This window comes from Salminus brasiliensis, chromosome 13 (assembly GCF_030463535.1).
Source record: "Salminus brasiliensis chromosome 13, fSalBra1.hap2, whole genome shotgun sequence".
In the NCBI taxonomy this organism is placed as follows: Eukaryota; Metazoa; Chordata; class Actinopteri; order Characiformes; family Bryconidae; genus Salminus; species Salminus brasiliensis.
This window is the reverse complement of record NC_132890.1, coordinates 33,548,949-33,576,584: the sequence shown is the minus strand read 5'-3', so window position 1 is coordinate 33,576,584 and position 27,636 is coordinate 33,548,949. Positions and strand designations below refer to the sequence as shown.

General features: G+C 43.3%; 1 protein-coding gene across 2 annotated transcripts in view; it reads left to right on the top strand.

Annotated features, from left to right (window-relative positions):
• The window catches only part of veph1 (ventricular zone expressed PH domain-containing 1), a 140,946-nt gene that overhangs the window by 85,892 nt on the left and 27,418 nt on the right, over nt 1-27,636 (top strand). For both annotated transcript variants that reach the window (XR_011980813.1, XM_072695722.1), the window contains exons 8-12: nt 3,979-4,200; nt 4,308-4,642; nt 9,934-10,073; nt 11,279-11,413; nt 25,518-25,635. Coding sequence is in view for 1 of the 2 variants with exons in the window: in XM_072695722.1 (XP_072551823.1) it covers nt 3,979-4,200; nt 4,308-4,642; nt 9,934-10,073; nt 11,279-11,413; nt 25,518-25,635 (950 nt within the window). In the remaining variant the exon portion in view is untranslated. The remainder of the gene's footprint in view (nt 1-3,978; nt 4,201-4,307; nt 4,643-9,933; nt 10,074-11,278; nt 11,414-25,517; nt 25,636-27,636) is intronic.

Here is a 27,636-nt window from a genome sequence, read left to right as displayed (position 1 = left end):
GTTCATTTTTTCTGAAATGACAAAAGTAGATATGAGTATGAAGCCCATTTCACACCGGTGTGTACATGATGTGTATGACGCCCCGGAACCCTTCTATGGTGATGGTTCTATGGTGATGGTTATGTTACGCTGGATGAGAAAAGGGCTTTGTGAGACTGAAGCCGTTCCTGCACTGGAGTACAAGCCAGAAGCTTAGTTATGTAGCACATAGCAACTTTGAGCATAGCTTTTTTAATTTCCTGTTAGTCCCATAACACAGAAAGGCTTATTACACATTTCTGTACAGACTGGTGGGGCTATTCTTTGGTAATAGAAGTTGGTAATAACACTTTCGGACCGCCAACGAGCTATAGGTCCATATATATATATATATATATATATATATATATATATATTGTGAAACAGGTGTAAAAAGAAGGATCTTTGATGATCAGAGGTTGATTCACAACAACAGGTAGAGATACGGATCAGGTCAAAACCAGCAGGGCAATCAGAAACATGAAGCAGACAAAAGCAGAGTCAAAAAGTCCAGCAAGGGTCAAAACCATAGACGAGTTAGATTGTACAAACAAAGCTAAAGGGCAAAAACGAGAAATTGAGAGACAGAAGAAGAACGCTCGGTATGCGAACGATAAACGATGGCAATACTTCGTAAAGTTGGAAGTGAACTGAGAGTCTTTAAATACAAACAAATGAATGAACACAGGTGATAGTAGTTAGTACTGCGGTGACACTGATCGTGGAAACCATTCCTGATTGGTCGCCAGAGGGCTGCAGAAGTTCTTGAGGCATCATGGAAATTGTAGTCCAGGGTGTCAAAAGAGATGGGAGGCGAACCCGAGAGCGTTTCTAAATATACAGTGTATCACAAAAGTGAGTACACCCCTCACATTTCTGCAGATATGCGACCCTCCCTCCGGAAACTGGGTCGCAGAGCAGTGTTCCAGCATGGTAATGACCCCAAACACACCTCTAGGACGACCACTGCTTTATTGAAGAGGCTGAGGGTAAAGGTGATGGACTGGCCAAGAATGTCTCCAGACCTAAATCGAATAGAACATCTTTGGGGCATCCTCAAATGGAGAGTGGAGGAGCGCAAAGTCTCGAATATCCGCCAGCTCTGTGATGTCGTCATGGAGGAGTGGAAAAGCATTCCAGTGGCAACCTGTGAAGCTCTGGTAAACTCCATGCCCAGGAGAGTTAAGGCAGTTCTGGAAAATAATGGTGGCCACACAAAGTATTGACACATCAGGCATTAATGGCTGTATATTGAATATATACTCACTTTTGTGATACACTTTATCAGTATAGATGTTAACAGCTGGTATGAAAGCACCAGGTCCACAGTTCTAATCCAACAGACGCCTGTGCTGCTTAGCATCACAACGGAAACGAAGAGGGGATAGAGCAGCGTCTACCCGCCCAGAGAGAGCATGGCCAGTTGTGCTCTCTCAGGCTCGGGCTGCCGATGGCAAAGCAGCACGACCTGAGATTCGAACTCGCGATCCTCGGGCCATAGTGTCAGCATCTTAGTCTGCTGAGCCGCTCCAAGCCCATAACAGGCTTATGTTGACTTAATATAGTGTAGCTTCTGGTGTGAAATGCCCTGAAGGCGTCGTCCTGACTGGAACAACATGCGGGTCAGTGAGACATTTCCAAGCGTAATAAAGCAGCGATTCAGTGGCATTGATGACTTCACATGACTTCAGTGACGATTGAAAGGCCGAGTGTTCGCAGGGTATAGTGGGTTCCTCACTCTGACTGACTTCTGACTGCTGAAATGTGTTTTTGGCAGATTGTTGGCCAGTTGGCCATTCCCTCTGTCTCTCTCTCTCTCTCGCTTTCTGGCACGTGGAGCATTCCTGCACAGCAGCGGTCTATCCGCTGCCTACGGGCTTGTTTGTGTGTGTGTTTAGGTTTTAGAGGCCTCATTAACTGTGTTTGCTCGTCTGTGTGTGTATGCTTGAAGTTTTAGACCATTTATTTAACGCATGCTTCGCCGTCTGTGTACACGTAGGCTGGCGTGGGTGTATGACAGTGCGAAATGCTTGTGGTTTCATTTCACGGATGATTCACTAGTGAAGCTCAGGATGACACATAAGGATGTCATGCATTGGTGGATTCCTTTAGCTCACGTACACTCCCTGAATCATCTCATTTGCTAACAAGCCAGACTGCTGTGGTCTGCTGTGGTCTGCAGATGTTAATTTGCTCATGTCAGTTAATGGTATTTTGGTAAGTGGACTAAATGCATCCACGGATATGAAGATGAATAGGCGATCATGTTTGCCTTGATCTAATCCTCTATGTGATGAATTTTAAACATTGGGGTGCAACTGCAAGTGTGTGTACACCAACTGTCCACTTTATTAGAAGCACATACAGAACGTCCACTCACTGGGCACTTTATGAGCTGCACCCACGTCATAGGTGCACTTTTACACAAACATGCAAAACTGTTGTGTTTCTGTGAATCGGGTAGTTTTATTTTGGGTTGAGGGTAGGGGGGTCCGCTGCCAGCAGAGAATTCTGAAAGAGAATCGCCCCTCTTGTCCGCACAACACAACAGCAGGTCTTGTCATAATTTGCCCAACCCACCAGAAGAGTGTTTGTTTTTCTGAGCCAATCATTGGAATTGTAGAAAACACCATCAGAGCTTAGCGTCCGTCTACAGTTTACGTCCCAAAAGGCAGTAATTGGGGTCCAAGGGCTCAAAGTGGCCCAAAGACCACAAGTTCAAACCCTGGATCACGCTGCTTTGCCATCAGCAGCCGGAGCCTAAAAGGGCACAATCTCCCCTCATCACTCCTATTGTGATGCTGGCCAGCACAGGAGTCTGTTAGCTGAGGTATCGGAGCTAGGGATCCGGCGCTTTCCTCTGAGCATGTTGGCTATCTTGTGATCACTATTTAGGGATTCGGCATGGCAGCAGTTGGGAAAGAGGCGGAGGCTGACTTCAGTTGTAAGCTTAAAGAGTGTGTTAGTGTTAGGAGCATTGGAAGTGATAGGGGGAATCCTATTGAGTGGGTGGGTTAATTGGCTCGGCTAAACTGGGGAGAAAATTGGATAAATAATATAAAAAATAAAAAATAAATAAATCGTCCAATTGTGCTCTCTCAAGCTCCGGCTGCTGATGGCGAAGCAGCACATGGTCTACCTGTCCTTAGACTGGTGTTATTTATATAGTAGATGATGGGTCCCATAGAGAGAATTTTGGACAAGACTTTAATTAGCATGGTGGCTCCCAAGTGGCACGGCCATCTAAGTGTTAGCTCTGTCATTAGCAAGATTTGGTTCCTGGTGATCCTAGCCTAATTCTCTTGGGGTTGGTAGAATGGCCACCCCCCCCCAATTCATTCAGATTCTACCCAGTGTGGACGTAACAGCTGTTGTAACAGCCCTGGCAGGTAGTGTTCTCCTTTAAGCATGACAAGCTCCATCCAGTCCAGTGGCGTTGCATTAGCAGTGGGTCAAAAATATGTGGCCGTCTGGCATTAATTTTATGTGGAGGAAGCACATGGTAGCCCTCACCCTCCCAGCACTGTTAGCATCAACTAGTAAGTAGGTGTTAAAAATTACAAAATTGACCAGAAAATGGCATTTGTGTTATTTTCTAACTGTACATATGTGTTTAATATTGTTTAATATTGTTCAAATAACGTCACATGGCCAGTTAATATTTGGGTGGCGGATCGTTCTCGGCACAGCAGTGATACTGGCATGCTAGTATGTGTTTGTGCGACACTAGAAAAAGTGTTTTTGCACAAGTTAGAGTCACTTTTGAGGGTCGTCCACCCAAAACATCCAGTCAGGAGCAGCTTAGTGGTCAGAAACTGACCCCTGTTTAAGGTTTTGAAGCTGCCTAAAACAGATAGTACATCAGTAGATGGGCTACAGTCTCTAACATAGCTCCATTGCTGCTAGCGGCTCAATTAACCATTAAGTCTGTTTACTTGTGTGTGTTTTTGTGTGTGTAAGAGGAAACGAGGAGGTGGCAGAGCCTAAGCGAGGTGAGCATGAGTCCAGTCCTGCTGAGGATGATGAAGAACAGCATCTGCAGGTGAAGATCCAAGCCTTTGAGGAAAAGATGGGAGAAGACGGGGTTGAGGCAGAGGCCGGGGGGAGCTCTCCAGGACCCCAGAGGCGCCACAGTCTGGGACAGGCAGCACGGGATGAGCGCCGAGAGATGAGGTTCAACAGGTGAATGGCATCTCCTGTATTAAAAAGGGAAATTCCACAGAATTTTACAAAATATCTCCATAATTCAGTGGATCAGTGGCTCCTCTGTCTCTGTCTCTCTCTCTCAGATCCAAGAGCCTGGCTTTGCATGCCATCCGCTCCCGCTCCACCAACCCCGACAGCCTCCAGGAAGGGGATGGGGCAGAGCTTAACCCTGAGTCCTTTCTGATTGAGACCACTCTGAGCCCTGAGAGTGACCTCGCCCCCTCGCCTGTGCAGGAGAACAACAGCGAGCCTGCTGAGAGGCGCATTGCCCGGGACACGGAGGCGGAGAAGGAGGGGGTGGAGACTCGGGAGGGGGACAGACTGTGGACACACCTGCGGGACAACATGGAGAAAATCAGATCCTTCTGCTCCGAGATGATCAAGCAGATCCCCATACCAGAACAGTGCGTCATTGAAGGTACACCCACTCATACATTTTGTGGGGTTACTCATACACCCACATACACAACATTTTGAAGCAATGGCTCATCTAGAATCGCAGACACAGCAAAAGAAAGTCTGCTATTGCTAAAATCTGCATTTTCTTGCTTTTATTTATTTGTAATAGTGAGATAAACAAGCTGATAGCTAGTGAATTAATAACAGTCAATATACTGTAAACTGTACTGGAAAACAGACTTCCTCCAGGTAACAGACGATTCTGGGCCAAACAAAACCCAGTTAAGGCACTTACTGGTCAGTTAGGACAAAGGCAAGAGTATTGTGGGCCAAAGCAGGCCCAGCTGTAGCAGCTACATTTAAGGACTATCAGGGCCTCTGAACTCTGGACTACATGTGTCCCACATTTAACCTACCACCTCTAACAGTTGTGCAGCATTTCTATTTTGGGCCAAAACTGGCCCATTTGTTGCCAGCTGTGGCTGTGTTCTGGCACCCAGTCATCTAGTCATTGGTGGTGTGGAGGCCAGAAGTGGGCAATGACTCATTTGCTGTCTTGGCCAGTCGACAATGCCCCACCTGCACAAATACTGTATATCTGACATCCCCTTCCACTGCTGTTGTTCATCCTTATGTGATTCAGGGGTGTTGATTGCTTTATTGGTAAGCAATGCAGAAATGTGCTCGGATCACAGCACCAGACTCAAACCACCTTTTCCACACGCTGTACGGGACTTTTAGCTAAGTGATTACAGTCAGCAAAGCAGGGCCATACTACATGAAGAGGAAGGCTGCTGGTTTAACTGTGAAAATACTACGATGCCCCAAATTCCTGCTTAACATGGTGCAAATCTTATTTGCAGCTACAGGGAGCATTTGGTGGAGGTGGTTGCTGCTAAAGGGATCTACTGGTTATTAAAGTGAAGCGTTCACTTACTTTTTCTAGCCTGCAATCTGAATGTTTACTCAATGTGCTTACTAAAAGACATGGACAGTACGACTGTTTGTGTGTTATTATTTTAGTTGGATGATGCTTGTCTATAATTGTGACTCTCAGACCACATTTTATTAGAGAACAGTGCAGAAGGTCATACTTTTTCTAGCCTGCACTATGGATGTTTACTCAGTGTGCTCACTAGAAGACAGTATGAGTGTTGTGTGTTATTAGTTAAGATGGAGTTTGTCTATAATCGTGACTTAGATAACGATCAGTCCACATTCTGTTAGCGGCCAGAAGGCAGCATGTCACTTACTTTTTCTAGCCTGCAATGTGAATGTTTACTCAATGTGCTTAACAAAAGAGATAGACAATATAGACTGTTTGTGTGTAATGATTTTTACATTTTATTAGCGATCAGTGCAGACAGTAATTTAGAAGGGGTCACTTACTTCTTCTAGCCTGCACTATGGACGTGTGCCTAATGTGCAAAAACTATTACATATACTGTAAGTGTTATTACTTTAGATGGTGTTTGTCTATAATTGTGATTTAGATAACAAATTTATTAGCAGTCATGGCAAGCCAGTAATTTCGAAGGGTTCACTTGCTTCTAGCCTGCACTACGGATGTTTACTCAATGCGCTCACTAAAAGACATTAACTATTTGTGTTATTAGTTTAGTTATATTGTGTTTATCTACAATTGTGAATTAGATAATAATCAGGCCACATTTTATTAGCGACCAGAGCAGAAGGTAATTTCGAAGGGTTCAGTTACTTTTTCTAGCCTGCACTATGGATGTTTACTCAACTATTAGTGTGTTATTAGTTTAGTTAGATGATGTTTGTCAACAATCAGACCACATTTTGTTAGTGATCAAGGCTGAAATCCAAGTCATTTCAAAGGGTTCACTTACTTTTTCCTTGCAAAAGTGTGTTTGCACATTTCTAGTCATAGTACAATTTAGCAGAATATCTCCTTTCCAGAAATCAGGTGTAGAATTCTAAATGATTAAATTTACCGTAAAAGGTGGGAATTTCAATGTTTAGTTTAGTAGATGGAAATTTCAGAAATACAGGTCGAATAAATGAAGTAATGAAGTGAACCTTTTGCTTACATTAAATAAAATGAATGAAGGCAGTCGTCGCTTAATGTAAGTGATACTTCACTGCACTTCACGAGTAAAGGGTAGCAAGTGGGCTTTGGTTTGATGGAGTATATTTGATCTCTCAGCAGTGGGCCGGGGAGCTTTGCACTTTTCTGGCAGCTCCACTGCAGACTTCCTGCTCAGCCTGTTCATGTAACTTAACAGTTCCCCTACAGAGGTACAGCGAGGTAATTCATCAGTCGTGTGTGTGTGCGTGTGTGTGAGTGTCAGCAGGAGGCACAGGGTTGAGTCATACACCACAACATGTGGAAACTGGAGGTAGTATTACAGGCAGATGTGTTGGAGCAGACAGAGATTTGTCTTCTGCAGGTTGTTATTAACAGTAGCTGGGCGGCTGGCTGACGTCACTAAGTGGGAAAAAACAGTGTGTCTACGTGCTTCTGTGTCCATTTATTTTTTTATTATAATCTGGCACTTTGTAGAGCTTTATTTGGTTTTTGGGGTTATGTACCCTGGCATGATGTATACTCACAAAGTATTCTGATAAAGTGTACTCGCATGCTTTGTTTTGCTAGGCACAGTTAAATATGAGAGTTCGTCCTCAAACGCTGCTGAATGCTCCTCTAAAAGAAGATCCTTCAGAACCAAAACAGAGCCGTTAAACAGGCCAATTCCAAACCCCCAAAACTGTTACATCACAGTCTTGATTCATTGTATTTGCAGATCCAAAAAATGCCATAATCCAGCTCACTAGAGAAAGCCTTTCAATCCCTAAAGGTTACGTGGAACGTAAATTGGCCCTCAAGCTGCGACACGCTAAAATGCAGCAGCAGCTTCAGGAGAATGTGGTGATTTTGTTACTTTTAGTGAGTTTTCTGAGAGTTTTTTGAGTTTTATGTGCATCAGGAACACTGGAGACAGCACATCACCTCCAGACTTGGCTAGTAAAGGAAAAAGTGGTGCCCACCCAGCACTGAAGCAGTGGCTGTGAATACAGTCTATAATTGTAAATTAGATAACAATCAGACCACGTTTTATTAGCGACCAGTGCAGAAGGTAATTTCGAAGGGTTCACTTACTTTTTCTAGCCTGCACTATGGATGTTTACTCAGTGTGCTCACTAGAAGACATTATGAGTGTTTGTGTGTTATTACTTTAGGTGGTGTTTGTCTATAATTGTGATTTAGGTAACGATTTTCACATTTTATTAGCAGCCATGGCAAGCCAGCTTCTAGCCTGCACTATGGATGTTTACTCAATGCGCTTACTAAAAGACATGAACTATTTGTGTGTTATTAGTTTAGTTATATGTTGTTTATCTATAATTGTGAATTAGATAAAAATCAGACCACATTTTATTAGCAACCAGTACAGAAGGTAATTTCTAATGGTTCACTTACTTTTTCTAGCCTGCACTATGGATGTTTACTCAACTAAACTCAAGGAAGTCATCGCCATTTAAGGCAGTCATCACAGTGGCTGTGAATACTTTTAATAATGTTCAGCATTGAGCTGCGGAGCAGTGGAAGAACTGTGTTCCTTAAGGTCCCGGTGACATTAATATACTCTGGTAATGGTAATATGGTAATTTTCTGGGTATTTAAATATTTTTCTGCACTTATTGTCCATTATATCAGCTCCACTGACCACATAGGAACACTGTGTAGTTCTCTAAACCTCCAGACTGTATCCATCTGTTTCTCTGCATACTCTGTTAGTTAGCCTCCTTTCACCCTGTTCTTCACTGGTCAGGACCCCACAGGACTGACCACCACAGAACGGGCAACTCCAGCAGCACTGCAATCTGATTTCTTTCCACACAGAACTCCAGAAATGGGCTGGGCAAAAGTTTTTACCATTTTTAACATGGTAAGAAATAATTGGACTTCTGGAATGTGCTGAAGACATTCTCCTGGGTGCACATTTATATTGAATATAATGGCTGACTGCCTGGTCTCAGCGTTGAAGTCTGTAAGAGCTTGCGGTGATCACTCTTGCCACAGGACCACAGTTGCATCATACTGTCAGTGTTTTGGCAATTAAGCAATGAAAGAGGATTTTTAAGTTGATGAGAGATTGTTTGTAGGATATTTCTGTCTTTTTCATAGTAATGTACAGTAAACAAACCATATAACATTTATGGTTGCCAAAAAAGCATAATATCTGTAATGCCTTGCATAAAATGTGACCGTATATTTATGTATATATATATATTGTATGGTTAAAAGAAAAGAAGTACAGGGGTGCCAATATTTTTGGGCATGACTGTATAGACAATAAAAGGCATTAATTAAGAAGGTGACTCGGCTTCGGTATTCATCTATTTATCTACTGCAGTGCTTGGTGAGCACCAGCAGTTTGAACTTGCCCTGACATCACAACACGGGTCAGCCCCACCGGTCAGCCAGCAGGAAGCTCATGTGATCACCGGAGATGATGTGAGCTCAGTGTTGTCTGGGTTAATAAGGGAGTCCTCCTGGGTTGATCAGTAGGGCCGCTCTGCCCTCTGATGATGTAAGGCCTAAGACATTGAGGTGGGGTCTTAGGACATACCTTAGTGTATGAGTTGGGGGGATATGACTGGAAAGAACATCGGAGGGTCAACATTAGAACCCTCAGGCTGTGTACATGTGTAGGTCAAAAGGTTTTCTTCTGCATTCTTTGAAAGAATGATTGCTGTTGTTTTCACTTACGCAAAGCTCCCGGGATCATCTGTAATCTACAGTGCACAGATGACCCTGCAGGGAGCGCCGGGCGCCTCAGTAAACTGATTAGCCTGTAATGATTACTCGATTAAACTCGATTAAACTCGACAGCACAGTTTAAAGTCCGTCATTCAATACATGTTAAACCGTCAATCAGACACTTACACATACAGTAGCTGGTTAGCATTAGCTAACTGCCCACCACAGAACACAGTCAGGTCTGGCTGACTGAAAGCCCACTTATAAACGTTCAGACGGGAATGACTTGAGTGACTGGTTACTAATGATCGAGCGACTGCTGTTGAAAGGACAGAAAGGACAGTGGTTTTGGATCTGTAGCCCAGTCGCTAAGCTTAGAAGCTTAACCTATCTAAGAATGCTCTTTACGTACTGAAGACGTACATACTGATGTCAAAACGGAGCTTTTGATGCATTTGGTCATGGCCATGGTTTAATGGGGATTTCATACAACTATACTAAAAATACTTTGTATATTTATAATTATGTGATTTTGTCCAATTAGTTTTGACCATGTGTGTGTTTTTTTTGTATTTCAGACACCCACCGTGGCTGTGTGGCTAAGCTGTCCTTCTCCTGCCCGTTGAAGGGTCATTACTGCCTCTACGGAAAGTCCAGCTTTTTACTGTCCAGCCGCCAGCCCCACCTCTGGATACGTATCATGCTGCTCGCTCTGCAGGTCAGTATGTGTGTGTGTAAGAGAGAGCGAGTCTGCAGAGTATGCTCTTTCAATTGATTTTTTTATGAACATGAAGCTGAGATTTACTCAATTTTTTATGAATTCAGTGATGCTGAAAGTTCCAAAATGTCTTTTAACCTACCAAGACTAAATTCTCTTAACTTCCTGACAGTGATCATGATGGACTACAGCTGGTAGCTTCTCTGTGCCACAGAAAAATGATTTGTTTGACAGCAAAAGGATTGATCGACACACAGTACAAGAATATATACAAGCTGTAATACAGGAACTCAGTGCAGATCTGAGTAGGAGGATCCTATGTTTATCCGGATGCCCCCTCAGAAACACACCTTTATGGGGCAGTGGTGGCTCAGTGGTCAGAGCTCCGGGTTATTGATGACAGGGTTGTGGGTTTGATACCCGGGCTCAGCAAGCTGCCACTGTTGGGCCCTTGAGCAAGGCCCTTTAACCTCTCTGTTCCCCGGGCACTGGAGTTGGCTGCCCACTGCTCTGGCAGTGTGTGTGTGCTCAGTGCCCCTAATTCACTAGTGTGTGTGTGTTCACTACCACAGATTTGTCAAATGTGGAGGATACTTTTTGCTGTACAGTGACAGATACATGCACCTTTTTATATTTACACAAGTCAGGAATGTCTCTTCAAACCATTTATAAACATCTGCAGATCCCATCATCATCAGTTCAAACAAGAACAAGTTTGGGAGGTGAAGCCACTTTACCAAGGTCTGGAAGAAGACCTTGAAGAAAGTGGTTTGGATGGTCAGGAATAACCCAAGAACCACCAAAGAGCAGGCGTGCCATGAACTGGCAGCTGCTGGAACACCAGGATTGAGAAGCTGCCCCCCAAGAAAGAAGCCCCTGTTTGGACAAAATTAAAAAAAAAAATGTCATCTGGAGGAAAGTTTAATGCTCAGATGAGACAAAAGTCGAGTTGTTTGGGCACAAGAGAGACCAGATGTATTTTTAGAGGAGTAAAAGTGAGGCATTCAACCCTGTGGCAAGAACGCTGTTAAACATGGTGGTGGTAGGATCATGCTCTGGGGCTGTTCTGCTGCTAGTGAAACTGGTGCATTGCACAAAGCAGATGGAATATTGAAGAAGGAGGACTACCTCAGAATTACCTCAGGATACTATATGTATTCATGTTGTGTTTGTGTGTGTGTGTGTGTGTGTGTGTGTGTCAACAGAGTAAGACGAGTGAGGCACTGAGCTATGAGGACGTCTGTGTGCAGCAGCTGAGGAAGCTGTGGGAGAGGACTCAGCTGAAAGGAGCTCACAGCTTTGAGCTGGCCATGACTCAGACTACTGTCCCGCACAAGAAGGTACAGTCATGCCCAATATCCCTCTGTGTTTATCTCTCTCTCGCTGCAGAGTCAGATGTAAATGGCTTTATTGGCTTTGGCCTGTCATTAACCTGTTGTTGCCACAGTGCTGTTTATACTTATTATTAAGTATAATAACAGAGATAATGTCGAACACATGTATACACTCATACACACATCTGTATACATACAAATATATACATCTTAACACATCTTTAATGTAATATAAATATCACATAGACAGTGTTATCTATCTGTTACCTAAACAAATAGCGTATTATAATTATATATAAAATATTGCAGTTTCAACAAATAATACTTCACACAAGCGACTGGTCTGCCAGAAGAATAAGTGGACACTGGATAGATTAAATTGTTTGGGGAAAGGTCTAGAACTTTTTATTAATATTATATTATTATTAATATCAGTCAGGAAAATTCACCAATTTGGTCATTTTACTTTCCAGTAAATGTTATTCCCCATGATGCCTCAATAATTAGCAACATAAGCATTATCTGGTTTTGTTAAAGACTGTTAATGGTTGTATTATTATTATTACATGAGCATTAATATTTTTTTAGTTAATGCACTTCGTGTTTTGATATCTATTCTTAAATAAAATAAACATTATTAATAGTAGTTTGTGAATACGTATTAAAATATATTGCATTCACAGCTCAGGAATCAGTGTAGACAACAGTGTGCAGTTTACTGTAGTATTTGTGTCATTTATTAGTTATTAGTTTGCTAGGGTTATGCATATCAGATGACAAAAATGACAACAAATTATTTATTATTGATTGTTTTTATCATTTTAAAATGCATGTAGCTAAATAAGTGGTTAATAGTAGTATATGAGAGTAATACAATAATATGCAATACAGTACTATGCAAAGGCTTTGGCACCCCTTATCAAATTGCACATTCTGTTGGCGTACTGTTACATAAAGCATTTTCTGCACATTTTAATGCAATTTATATTATATTATATTAATTTATATTATATTATACATATTATATTTTTATAAGTCTTATGAATTTAACATTATATAAAACAACTGTGCTTTTGCACATGCCATGTTTTTTTTATTTATTTTGTTTTGTTGAAGTCAGCAAATAAACAATAAGTATGCTTTTAAATGTGCAAATGTGTTTATTTGTTTACTTAGATAATCAAGAATTACTCGTATTTGGTCCAGCAGTGCCCAAATATATACAAACGATTATATAATATATCTATTAATGCTTATTATACATATTAAATGAAATTAAACTAAAATTAATAATTAAAAAATAAATTCATATTTTTGGGGGCCTGTTATTATAAACTGTAACTTGTTTGTCCGGTGCTGTAATTTTATATTTTATATACATCATTTTTTTGGGTTCCATCTCTTATGCCCCCCCTCCCCTTTTTTTTTTTAAAGTTGAGACTCACTCTCCATCTGTCCCTCATCCCCTCTCTTTCCTGCTTCGTCCCCTATTGCTTTCACTCACAAATATGCTAACACAGTCCGACACATCCACACATTTTCACATGCATGCCATTCACATATACTCACTTGACCCCCTCAATAGTCTGATGTCCCTGAGGTACGTAAAACATCACAATTGACCTCTCACCCCCAGCTCCCTCTGCATGCTTTAGCTTTCAACTATGACCGCTACCCTCTCACCTGACCCACCCATATTTATCAAGCATCTCAAAAGAGCAGCGCTGATCCAGGATGAGCCCTTTCACGGTTCTGGTCTGAAGCTGTCTCTTGAAACTCTGAACTCTGTCAGAACAGGACCACCCCTAAGCGAGGAGCCAATGACCCCTGCAGCATTTTTAATCATAGCGCAAGTTAAAGCAGCGGTATGCGAGAATTAGCATTGTTTGCTCCTGGGCTCCCCCTACATCCAGAAAGTGGAATTTGTGACCTCTGAAGTCCTGTAAGTTGTGAAGTGGGACCCCTCAGGACAAAATAATAGACACACACTGGATATTTTGCACTCTTAGTGGACTTAGTTGTACCAAGTATTAGTAGGGATAATCCAGTGTGGTCAGCCCTGTATTGCCATTATATTGTTCATTATACCAGCTTAGGGCTGACCACACTGAAGAATCACCACTGCTCATGACAATAAAAGCAGTACAGGACTGACCATAGGTGGGAATCACCGTTGACCATGACCATTAAAGCTGTACAGGACTGACCACGCGTGGGAATCACCGTTGACCATGACCATGAAAGCAGGACAGGACTGACCACGCGTGGGAATCACTGTTGTAAACATCCATAGCCGCATTACAGTACAGACAGCACTGCAGATTCCCTGTGGTGTTGTGGTATTACTGAATGAGCCATGCTGTACTGTGGTCAAGATTTACAAGAGCCTTTAAGGTTCTGTAGTGTCCTTCTAAGTCCTTCTTTAAGTCATGTAAGCAGAGACGTCCTCTCGCTCTCTTTTATCCCAGCTGGGTGTCATAAACCAAAATAATTAGCTGTAAAAAGCGAAGGCAGCTGTTGCCCTGCTTTCTCCTCTCTTTCCTGCAGCGTTCTCTGAGAAATCAGGGCTGTTAGTCTTGGTAGAAAGTGAAAGGCTTTATAAATAGTGTTTTGCAACCATATGGAAAGAGTTTGGCGCATTTCCATATATACAAATGTATACACACACACACATACACACATGCACATTGTACACATTGGTAGTGCAGTCTCTAAGAGGGCTTTCCATGGAACTGTGTACCCCTGGGGTCAGATGCCTCCTGATCAAATGGCGGTATGTTTACTTAATGGAATGGTGACCTAATGAATTTGTAATAGTAATTAAGATCTCATTAACGTGATTCATCACTTATCCCAGATGTAGTTAATCAACCAAAACATGTTCAGTATTCTGATGTGTGCTGCCATAGAAGACGAAGATGCTAGGTTAGCGTTGCTAGCAAACACTGACCCAAAGTGAAAGAACGGTGAAAACATCTTTGGGGTCGTGGGTGGGAAGAGGGAGTCAGCATGGTCTGTACAGACTGCAGGGGGAGCTGGAGGTGAGCAGCCAGCCCAGCGTGTTTCGGAGGCAACCCTACACACAAGGTAGATGTTGGTTTCTTATGCAAATTTCTATTCCACCTTAAATCGAGCTGCAGTGTTGGAGTGTAGATGCTGCATCATCATTTAAGGTGGAATGTACAATGAAAATAAGAAACTGCCTGAAAGCTGCACTTTTCATGCTCAGATTTCATTGGCTGTTGACAGGACCAATCAGTATGCTTGGATCCGGAGTCCACGACCCTCGCAAATTCTCTCTCCAACTGTCCACTCCCACAGGTGAAGAATCTGAGTAGAGCCAACCAGCACAGACTTAGGCAGACTGACAATCGGGGTACAAGTCGCGTAGCATAACACCAGCTTATCAGTGATAATTAATTTTTAATTAATTGAGTTTTTGACAAACTATAAGGAATGCATTCCTACCCCCCCCCCCCCATTTCCTATAAGATTGCAGTCATTGACCAGCATGTAAAAAAAAAAAATTAACTAGGTTAATGTTGCTTGCAAACACTGGAATTAGACTGTTACCAATCTCGTCTCAGTAAAACCAGCACAATATCTTCATTGATTTGCTTCAAAAATGTATTTTATTATTAGAATTTTTATTATTTTTAGTTTAGTGGACTCTAAGGCTCTGATCCGTGGATCAATGGTTCTTGCCATCAGCAGCCAGAGTCCAAGAGAGCACAATTGGCTTTGCTTTAAGGTGTGGGTTGATGGCACTTTCTCCCCGTATTACTCCTAATATGATGTTGGTCAGCGCAGGCGTCTGTCAGCTGTCGTATCAGAGCTGGGAATCCAGTGCTGGAACAGAGGCGGTGGCGGCTTTTCACATGTGTCTGAAGAGACTTGTGCTGGTCTTCACCCTCCTAGTGTTGGGCACCTTGCTAGTGATAGGGGAAGTTCACAGGAATGGGCATTGGGTGATTGGCCTTCTGAAGTTGGTAGTAAATGTTCATTGGCTGTTGACGGGACCTGTTCAGAGCTGCAGACCAGTATACAGTACTAGATTACGTTCAGAGGCCAAACATTTGGGAGGCCAAAAATCAGAGTCAGACCAGAGCCAACCAGCCAGACTGAGAATAGCGTAGGGAAACACCCTCTTAAGTTGATTGACAACATGTGGGGTCAGTGGTAGACCATTTAATTGGAGTTTTTGATAAACAATTTCTTTAAGTAGGGCACCCCTACCCACCCCCTCCGCCTTTTTTTTTTGTCCCCTATAAGATTGTAGCCTTTGGCTCTTTTACGTTTAAACGAAAGCTGCATGCTACGTAAAAAATAAAAGATCCCATATGTATCAACAAACGAATCCTCACGACAATTATATTAAATACCTCTCATTTTCTTTCATCATAGGGACCCAACAAAGAGATTAAAACTAAATACCCCCCCCCCCCCCACACACACACACACACAGTACACATTCACTCATCGCCATAAACGTCACTTATTTTTAAAAAGAAAAAAGCTCCTTGTGTTGCCGTAACATCACCCTGGCCTCAGATTGGCCCTGTGATTTATTCTCTCTCCGGCTCTTAAAGGTCCAGCACTTACCGTAAACATCTGCACTGGACTAACCCAGTCCAAACTGGCCGGCTGTGCTGCTCAGTAAGCCACCGATAAACACCACACAGTCTGAAGCTTTGGGCCTCTTTTATCACGGGAGCTCTTTTCTATCTTTCAGGCTGTGTTTAGATAAAACACTCTTACACTCAGACTTTATTTCTTTACCTAATCTGACTGGGTTTAGATCAGTTATCGGGTTGTGGTCCTTATTTTGGTCTTGTGTCTTCATGTGGTTTGTGCCAATAGGTTAAAATGGTCCAAACTGACCATACTAAAGCCTAGTATTGAACATCCCTTTAGTCCAGAGGTTCAGTTCATCAGTTTAACTGATACTTGAACATGTTTGTAATTTTAATAATTACGTGATTTCTTCCTCCTCTTCTCTCAGTTTATCTTCTGAGTGTCTTTCAGCACGTTCGGCACTTGCCAGGCCACCATTGTAAATAAGAATTTGCTGCCTAATACAGTATACCCACCCCTTGCCAGATGACACTGTAGATAAAGATAACCTATGTTTTTCACATCACCAGTCAGTGGTACTAATTTTATGGCTGATCAGTGTTTATTTACATGTACACCATTCAGTTTACGTTCTCATCCAGAGCAGCTAACATTTGAATTATGTTCTACAGGAAATTCAATCCTAGTCTGTGGAGTCGTCACACGCTACCCTGCATCACCTGGCAATTACAACTATGGGACTGACCACTGCTAATGTCCAATACAGCACAGAAATATCTCCAGAGTGAATCAATAAGTGAAATATAATGGCTGGAAATGAAATATAATGGTCTCTGACTCTTGGGATGCTTGGGACTTCTCTCCCCCCTTTTCAGGAATGTAAAAAAAACGGCCTATTCAAACCTACAGCTATCTAAGGTCCCGTATCAGCATCTCTGACCTCGCATGAGGCTCTTTTTAAAGCTTTGTGGGGGCTGAGCGTGGACTGTCTCTCTTTAATAACTACTGTCTGGATCTGCCATAACAGTAACACCTCCGCTGTCCCGGTGACACACTAATAGAAGCTGTATGGGAAGAAATGGGGCGGAAGCCTCTCCAAGTTATAATATGGGGCTCTACAGTGACTAGGACCTGGTGAGGAAGGACAGAGAGAGAGAAAGAGAGAGCAGTAAAAAGCAGATTTAAGGACTAGGCCAGTTGTTATCCTGCTGATAATCACATTTAAAGGAAAAAACAGACTCTAATACAACAAAAGCAGAGTGAGCTTCATTAAACCCGGAGTGTTCTCTGTAGGTTGTGGTTTTTAATGCGCTCGTGATTTGTTTAAAATGGAAAGCTCTAGTTTATGTGGTGTCCTGAAGCATGGCTCTGGACTCTTATTGGGGGTGCTGTTAAATTACACAAGCCCCAAATGGACAGGCTCATTTATTCGTTTATTATTCTCCATGGCAGCCGAGTAGTACACTGAACATGCACAGTCAGTTGAGGGGGCCGAAGGGGGAGTGATAAAGCCCCCTATACTCCAGGGTTTAAACTAGGTGCCACTGTACAACACGACTGCCATTATAATGGACTTATGACTATGTTGAAGTCATTAGTGTATTGATGATGAGGTCATAACCATCTCTGAAGTCATTCATAAGCAGTTATGGCACATACAAAGAAAGCCAATTTGTCATCTGTTTGCCAAATAGTGAGCCCACATTCCTCTGCACTGTTAAACATCCGATCCTGCTGGTTACTGATCCTATCTTACACTATATGTCCAAATATTTGTGGACACCCTTTCTAATGAATGCATTAAGATTCTTTAAGCTGTACCCATTGCTGTCACGTACGTACAAATGCAATAGTCTAGTCCCTGTAAAGAGGTACTGCCAATAGAATAGGACTATCTGGAGCAGATTAACATGAACCTATTTGCACCATGCTGCTGCCTAATGCCAGGTGTGGGCTAGAGGGGTATGAAGCCCCCAGAATTGAGCTGTGGAGCAGTGGAAGCACTGTGTTCTCTAGAATGATGGATGGTGGAGCTCCATCCAGTGCTTTTGGGATGAGTTGGGGAGTTGGGGATGATGCTGAGGCAGGGTGGTGATTATCATCCAATATTCTGACCTTGCTGACGCTCTTGTTCCTGAATACAATCAAATCCTTACAGCAAGGTTCTTCCAAAATCTAGTAGAAAGTCTTTTTCCCTGGACAGTAGAGACAGTTCCTCCAACAAAAGCAGGAAAATCTCCTTTTTTAAAACCCTGAAGCCATGAACGTGAAGGTGTCCCAATACTTTTTTTTTTTCATACAGTGTTAATAACTAACATCTGATAAAGCTGACAGATACAATAATGCTGACTGACGGAAAAGACGAAGTACGGTAGGTAGATTACCAGCAGGATCTGAGGTTTAACAGCATAAATAAATGTGGGCTCACTGCTTTGGGGAAACAACAGACCACTGTTTCTTCATGACGCAATTTGTAGCCGTTACTAAATGATCGACTAAAGGGGCGACTTGTGTACATTTGATTTGCCTCTGAACTATCGCTTTAAGTAGCAGACAGAAAGAGCATAGCTCCATGAGAGAGAGTGCTGAATCATACCCGCTTGCGGGAGCACTTTCAGGAATGCAGCAAGGCTCCGAACGTCTTTATACGAGATCTTTCCTGATTAGAACAGAGGGAATAAAAGAGTTGCTGGAGGTCTCGCTGGAATTTGCTGCCGACACCATCTTGAAGGTATTAGAAGCTCCTCGTTTTTGGAAATGGCATAGGAGCAGTAAATAAAGAACCATGTGGAAGCATGTGGAGACCATATTATATTCCCATTGTTTTCATTGATATACTGTGCAATATGCAAGATTGTGGGTATACCGTGTCCATAAGACAGAAAGCAAGTGAGACCATTAGTGAGGGAGAAAGAGAAATAGGATACTCCACGACTGGACAAATGGCTTTGCAGTGGCTTGCATCACAAACGCAACCCATCAGTCTTGTGGGCTTCATATATAAACTCTGCCAGGCAGGGCTGAAAGGGGAGGAGGCCTCTTGGTCCCTGGGCTCTCCCCCTCTGCCTCCAGAATCCCTCCTGGCCCACACACGCCAGGGCTTTTGAGCTGTGGGTCTGGCCGAGATCGATGTCGACATGTTTCCTTTTACGTATCAGGAATATTGTAGCGCTATTGTTCTACTCAGGCAGCCTGCCGGGCCTGATTGCTCAACTCTTTGGAAGGGGGAGAGGGAGCGCAGTGCGTTGCCCTAGCCAGGGGCAATTCACTAGGTCTAAAATGACTCTCACGATCGCCCACCTCCAGCCAGGTGCCCCTGTGTGGGCTGGGATGGCTCTTTACATTGATGCGTCATTTCCTCGGGTCCACGTCTTAACCCCCCATCCTTAGTCATTGCATGATTCATTCGTGTATCAGCTGGGCAGGATAAGAACACACGTTCCTTTTCTGTTCACAGGAACTCTTCTTATCTACACTGGCAACCTGGCGAGTGTTCACACGCTTCTTAGTAGTGAATGTAATTTCCTGGTACCTCCAACTGACATGGTGTTGATTTGCTCGAAATGTGCTGACTGTCACATCGAATTTCCCAACACTTGTACATGAAGCAGAGGAGAGACGTTTGAGTCGTGTTCCTGGAAACTGGATCTCAGTTTTTCGAAAGTTTGAAATTGTACAGGGCGACTAGCCAGTGAATAAAAAAGAGCGATGAGGAGACGAAGCTGAGCGCCATACTAGGGTCCGATCGGGAAAATCCTGCACCAGCCCATTCCCTTCACCCCTATTCCAATCACCCACTACACTACAACCTCTTCACCGGGGTAATCAGCTAGACACTCCCCTCCATCAGTGCTCCATCACTACTTTACACTGTAATATTGCTGTAAGCAGAACACAGCAACCACCACGGTCTTGCCAGTGGCTTGGATCCAGAAGCACTGTATAACACTATGTTCATGGTCCGGTTTCTCCAGTAAGACCTACAGAAGAAAATACCAAGACCAATACTATTAAATTTAAATACTACAGGAACAGATAAACAACCCACACCTCATACCTGCACCCAGCCCACCCTCTTCACCCCCTGTTGTAGTCATCTACTGGGTTACAGCCTCTTCCCTCTGTCATTGCTTTGCTGAGTCATCTGGAATGATGACTGGTGGTCCATCCCATCCAGTACCTTTAGGATGAGTTGGGGAGTTGCGGATGCTGTCGGGGGGAGATCCAATCATCCAGCATCTTGACCTTACTAATTCTCTTGTTGCTGAATGCAATCAAATCCTCATCGCAAACTAGGCTTTCTACTAGATTTCTAAAAAGCCTTGTTACTCCAACAAAAGCAGGATCAGCTCTTAATAATATTCTTGATTTCAGAAGAAACAGTAAATAAGCAGGCGTCCCAATACTTTTTTTTTTCCATATAGTGCAACATATTAATCACAGTACAGTATAGTATGTTGGAATACAGTTAGCGACTGGGAAACAAGCTATATTGGTAAATCCCTGCATGAGATTTACTGCAGTTTTCTTCCTCTTTTAGTTCTCAGTCTGCCGTATGACTCAAACCCCTGCAAGGAATAACATTTGCAGTCAATCCGCCATGTGACTTGTTAATCGTAGCATTACAAAAGTAGCCCATTGATAGAGCCACATGTGGGCCTGTCACTGCCATATGCCAAGTATACACTCATATTCATGTATTTACGCTGAAACACATGCCACAGCTGTTACTGGTGCTATAGAGGATCTCTATATAAAGAAAGCCCTCATCTTGTCTTGGCAAGCAGCATGCTGTTGAGCCATTACCTCACTTGTGTACATTTAATTGGTTTTCTCTGAACTTTCCCTTCATTTCCTGGGACAGAATCCTTGCTAAGGGGTCTCGTTCACGGTATGTGAGTTTGAGCAGAGTAAGATACAGGACCCCATGTGTGTCATGCCTGTAGTGCTGAGCGTATAAGCATCACAGTACCATACAGAACAACTCACCAGATGTATAACGTAACTGACTTGTTGATATCCCAAATCTTTGGGATGGTGCCTGAATATCCTTATAATTTACTGGCTTACTGGGGCTGTTTCACCAGGACTGTTGCTTTTGCGAGAGATGGCATGGTTTCCTGAATTTCACCAGAAGTTTATTCACAGCAAAATTTTGTGTATAGCCGATCGTGAGAGCTTTAGGAATTTGACCAGTACTATTATTTGCCAAGGACCAGGAGTACAGGGAACGGTAGTAGTGAGGTATGTACTATATACAGAATGTACTTTTGAGAGAATCGAGTAGAAAATGGATATTGTAACACATTGAAATGCAAACACAATATAGACAAAAGTATTGGGACACCTGATCATTCATTATTTCTTCTGAACTCAAAGGTTTTAAAGAGTTGATTCTGCTTTTGTTGGAGTATCGGCCTCTACTGTCCAGGGAAGAAGGCCGTCTACTAGACTTTGGAGCATTGCTGTGAGAATCTTGGATGATCATCACCCCACACTGTTAAAAGTAGAAGTTCCTTGGACACTTTTGGAGGTTCTTCAGTTTAAAACTGAAGCTCTTAAAGTGCTTTCACGAACCTTCAAATAGAAAAACATCCAAGTTCAAGGATCTTAACAGTGTTAACAGTGCACCTCATTCCCAACTCCCCATCCCAAAAGTCCCAAAAGTCTTGGATGAAGCACCATCATTCTGGAGAACACAATTCTTCCACTGCTCCACAGCTCAATTTCTAGGGGGCTTGTACCCCTCTAGCCTACATTAGACTGGCATTAGACAACCAATAGGTTCATGTTTATCTGCTCCAGAGAGTCCTATTCTATCGGCAGCACTTCTTCTCTATGGGGGCTAGACTAGCTGTCTGTGTCAGCAATGGGTGCAACTCAAAGTAGCTAGGTGACCCAAGGAAGGAAGCTGTAGAGCTCAGGCCTTGAAAGCGCAGGGCTTGAATATGACATGGTATTGAGCGCAGGTTCCCCCAAACTGGTCACCGGAGACCCTCCAGTTGGTCCACATATTTGTTCTATTACACTTCCCAGCACCTGCATCAAGTAAAGTGCTGAGGAGTACTGGCTACCTCTTTTAGGTATGTCTGGAGCAGAACCAGTTAGCGGAAAAGTAGATTGGCGTGAAGCTCATTCATGAGCTTTGTCCGATGATGTCCACTTTCTGCAGGAATTTAACAATTCCAGTCAAAGCTTAGGCAGGCAAGGCTTGTTTTGAGTGCTGTCCTCAACCACGAAACATGAACCTTGTCAGACCCCCCCCCTCTGGTCTCCACTGTCTCAATGGCAGATTTGTTGTAGGTTGGAAATTCTCAGTTTTCTAAACCACCGCTCACCCTTTCTCCCTCCCACACATGGTTCTTGTTTAGCTCTGTGCAGATTGGCTCAGCCCCCCACCCCACACACCCTACACACACTTTCCTTAGTTGAAATACATATATATATATATATATATATATATGCATAGATATGTGCACAGTGCCATTAGAGGGAGGGTATTTTAAGATTCTTGTTGAGGGAAATGCAGTTAAATTAACGTTTGATTTAGTCAGGGCGCAGTATGCTTAGGCGGCGGCTCCACAGAGCCAGTCGTCTGTTCAAGAAGATGGTCCTGGGTGAGTTCTAGTAATGACCTACATCAATCTCCAGGCAAACATTAAGGGAGCATGCAACACAAATCTTGGGAGGGATTGCTTTTAATTTGTGCTGGACAAAGGAAGACAACCCCCTAAACATTCCCAGGGCTGACATCGGTGTCTCATGAGGAAGGCCTGAATGTTAAACTTTATGATCTCGGTAGATTGCCCTCAGGTCTAACCATGCAGGAGTATCATGTGAAGCCTAATAGGACCATCAACTGAAACTTGTAACTACATCTACATTGTCCCGGTGGGCTGTTCTCCTGCGTCGTCTCGATGCTTTAGAGCGAGCTTATGGGAGGAAAGAGAAATCGACTGTAGGTTTCGGGACATCAAGGCTCTGAGACATCAAGGCATTCATCATCTCCCTGAGCTTTCCATAGTGGGTTTAGATACCACTAGGTCCCTAAAGATGGAGACTAAAGATGGAGCCCTGAGGTTTCTTCTGTTTAAGAGTCTGGATGTTACTGTATATCATATACAGCTACAGAGACCACTTTTTTTTTCTTAATTTTGCACCTCTATGTGTTTGGCAGCCCTTTTATTCCAGGCATTTCCTTAAACAAAGCTGAGTTAGTTGAATTTGCAGACTATAAATGGCATAAAGTCCCAACAGCAACATGAAAGACTATTGGAGAACCGGCCAAGACATGAGAGCTGTGATTGGCTGTCAAGGTTATTCCACCAAGGTGATTTCTTAATGCTCTCAACGTTCAAGTATTAGCACTGTGTTTAAATTCCATTCCATTCCAATAATAACTTCTTTGCATTTTAATTATTATAATAATTTCTTTGCATGAGCAGGTGTCATTTCTGCAAATCAATGCTCTAAATAGTAATATTTTTATTTGTAGGCCTGACTCTAGCCTACAAAGCCAAGAAAGGACCAGCCCCTCCGTACTTGATGGCGATGGTCAAAAGCCGATCTGCACCAAGAGCCCTTCGAACTTCAAGTACGGCTCGGCTCGACCCGCCGTCCTTTTAGATCCACTGAAGACGAGCATCCAGACTTTTTTCTGTCCTGCACCAAAGTGGTGGAACGAGCTTCCCCTGGGGGTCCGACCAGCAGAGTCCAACACTCGCTGTCTTCAAACCCAGACTGAAGACCCTCCTCTTCTGAGAGGAGGCGAATAGCAGAGTGGTCTCCTTATTGGCTTGAATTTTAGTCTATTTAAACTAGCTGAGGTTATTCTTGGGTAAATAGCACTTTTTTAAGTCGCTCTGGAGAAGAATGTCTGCTAAATGCCTTAAATGTAAATGTAAATTTGGAATTTAGGGGAAATGTTGGCCACGGTTTATAAAAATACAGCGCAAATGTTAATTTCCCTTAAACGCACTGCCTAGAAATAGTAAAACCAGAGAAACTGATCATGCAGGGAGGTCTTTTCATTTGTTCCGGAGCTGTATATAAAGTATAGCCCCAACTGCTGGATTCTACCAATCTATTATTGAACAAGGTACCTCAGGTTGCTCCACTGGGACTGACCCTGCGATCGGTCACTGTAAATCATTTTGGGTCGCAGGAGTAAAACATAGAGGAATCTGAGGAACATGATAAAAGACCTAATACTGGAACTCCTCTCCGGGGTCAGAACATGATGTGTGGGCCAGCAGGCCTTAATACCTTGGAAAGGTGCTCAGAGATTACATGTTTTATTCCTGACCTCCCTTTTCCAAAATAATTCAGCTGATCTTGACAATCGCCTCATTCATTGGCCTTGATTTCTCTGACACATAACACATAACTTTTAATAGTGTTGTCTGTTCCCTGTGTGGCATCCAGATCTTTCACAGTGCCAGAGCTGATGATGTGATTATGAGCTTATACTACACAGCCCATTGTTTCTGAAGTCTTCAGCTGTGGTAAATATCTAGGTCTGAATGGCTGAAACTGTGTTCGTTGTGGAATTTTTTTGTGGATTGGTGGTAAAATTACATGGGTAGAGCTGTTGCACGTGTGTTTCTGAGATTTCTTCATTAAACATGTTGTTAAAAACCTACTACTGATTGTGTCCTAGGTGAAGCTCAGTGGTCTAGGGGTGTCCCGATCAAGTTATTTTGCCATCGATCTGATCCGAGTCTCTTAATGCTGAGCATCAGCCGATTCCGATTCAATCTTTGTGTTTTTATTAATAATCCAGACTCACAGTTCAGATCAGACGAGCTGCTGATTAATCAGTTCAGTAAATCTCTTTATTTTCAGGATCAGTTTCTATGATCAGACTTTCTGCACTGACTGATTTGGTTCAGTCGAGACTTTTCTTAAAATGATGTTTTATAGTGTTTAATATCTGATAATCCAGTCTGATCTCCTCCCTGACCAATCAGCTCCCAGCTCCTTTACAACACTGCAGTCTGATCACTTCCTGTGTGTGTGTGTGTGTGTGTGTGTGTGTAAGTGTGTAGTGGTACACAGTCTGGACTGGTATCTGTGGTTGTTGGTCTATTGGTGTGTAATAACTGGTTTATAGTGGGTGACTGTGCTGTGTGTGTGATTGGGGTTTCTATAGCGTGTGTGTATGTGTGTTAGCATTAGCGTTAGCCTCCACTCGGTTCTGAATGGGTTCTTCAGTGCTGGTTTATAAACAGAGAAAGGTGAGTGAGCGGTTCTGCGGTTCTCCCGCTGGTAAAACAGAGCGTTTCAGTGAGAGTTTTATAAAGGGTCAGATATTATGGTCTGTTTTCAGGTTCCACTGTGAAATAGCTCCACACTGCTCTGACTGACTCAACTCTTTTATTTACCTTCTGAGAACGTCCGCACTGCTGCTGCAGCCGGCTGGGGAGTAATGGGCGGCTTTGAGGAACTCTCTCTTTTACCACTTCGCTCACACTTTCACACACTTCCTGTTACGCTTGCGCGCCTTTTTTTTATACTCACTCTTCTTCTTTTCCAGGACCTGGACAGTCTGCAGATCCATCTGGAGGAGGTTCGCTTCTTTGATCTGTTTGGCTACAGCGAGGAAGAGGGGGGATGGCTGTGCTTCATGTGCAACAATCCTGAGAAGGCCACAGGTAAAGACTGGTCACCATTCCTGTTTATGATATCATTAAAATCATAAGGGCAGAAATAATTGAAGCATTTTCAGAGGAACTAATGTTAGTGCATGGGGTCAAGATCATGGAGTATCGAGAAAATTGGTGCCCAGCTAAAGTTAAGGTAACATGGGGTCATATCTCCCAGTGTCATTCCTGCCTGTACTTACTCAGCCGTTTCCACTCAGCCTTTGTGTCTGAGTTTAGGGCATTTCTAATTTCTACCCATTAGTTAGGACTTCCCCTAGCACACTGAGCTACCAGTGCTGGGAGAGCGTAGGCTAGCATGGGCTTCCTCCAAGACGCATGGAGCCAGCCAACCACAGCTGATTGAACCGCCGCTAATGCAGCGTCAGTGTGAACACGCTTGGAGGAGAATACTAACTGCGTTAGTATAACAAGACACCCAGAACAGTTAGCATCTAGCTGAGTGATGGGAGGCGAACGGAAGGGCCCTCCTACCCTACCAAAGAGAGAGCGAGACCAATTAAACCCTCTGGGACTTAAACCAACGCTTAGATAACTACCCAATTCCGGTGCAAATGCCTATCTGTAGCTAAAGTAACAGCATCTTCCACATTCCTGGAAAGCACAAGTCAAAATTTACCCATGAAACCCTCTTCATTCATTCAGTTTGTCTTCCACAGCTATCAGTGTAATCTCATATGGAATCAATTATAAGGCATTAGCGAGGAGGGATGGGCTTGGGAAGGCTGCCTGTCTATCAAAGTCAGACTGAGGTCTAATTAGAAGGCGGTATTGGTGATTAGCTGGCGGTATCTTGCGGTATCTTACAGCGTCTGCCTTCTGCTGGACCCTGAAGAGGCTGGTCAGCTTTCCTTCGGTTACATCCAGGAAATATCCTCAGTTTGCTTCACGTCTTTCAAGTAGAAGAGACCTGATATTCAATAAATTCTGGAGTCTGGAGCCTATTTGAGCTGCAATTCAGCTCAGTTTTACCGACATCCTGGGCCTCCTAAATCTTCTTGACTGTCAAAGACGGACAAGTTCAAATGTGCTCCTCCAGAGGAAAAAGCTGGTGGCTGATGAAGATAGAGGAGAAAGCTGAATTTGAAGAATACAACAAGAAGGAGAAGCTGAAGGAGAAGGAGAAGACTCAGAACAGAAACAGGAGAAGCTGATGCTGCTGCTGCCCTCATCATGGAGGTATCCCAGTCAGACCAGCAATAGGATGCTGCTGGCTTTGTCAATGCTGCCTTTGTTTTCTCCTGATCCCAAACAACTGGAACCCATAATTGCACTTGTTTTGCTTTGTGGCTACTCCAGGAAAACAGATGTGCCTGATGGTAGCCTTGTTTCATGAGAAGCTATAAGATCCCTTACAGAATACTCAGGCTTGTGCCTCAGGGTTATTTACCAACAACAGCAGAGCAGATCTGAAATTGTTCATGGAAGAAAGTGCATCTGTTTTGTCTCACCGCCGGTCTGCCAGGGATGCTCTTAACCTTTCATAAAGAGAATGGTTCCCTTGAGCTCTTTTCATGGCTTTTTTCCTTGGAGATCCTCAGTACTGTTGCTGATTCACTACACTACGATGCTGTTCGGTAATTTACAGGTTTCCTCATTCATTCAGTCCACATTTGCCGGCAAGTGGTTTTCATTTCAGGTTGGGTCAAAGCTAGGATGTGCTACACTGTGAATACAGAAGACACAAATGTCATGGCAATAAAGCCCACACAGCTTTTGACGCTGGGAGTGTTTGTGTACTGGGGTGTTTGTATACTGGTAGTGTTTGTGTACTGGTAGTGTTTGTGTACTGGTAGTGTTTGTGAACTGGGAGTGTTTGGCACTGGTAGAGTGTTTGTGTACTGGTAGTGTTTGTGAACTGGGAGTGTTTGGCACTGGTAGTGTTTGTGTACTGGTAGAGTGTTTGTGTACTGGTAGAGTGTTTGTGTACTGGAGTGTTTGGCACTGGGAGTGTTTGGCACTGGGAGTGTGTGTACTGGTAGAGTGTTTGTG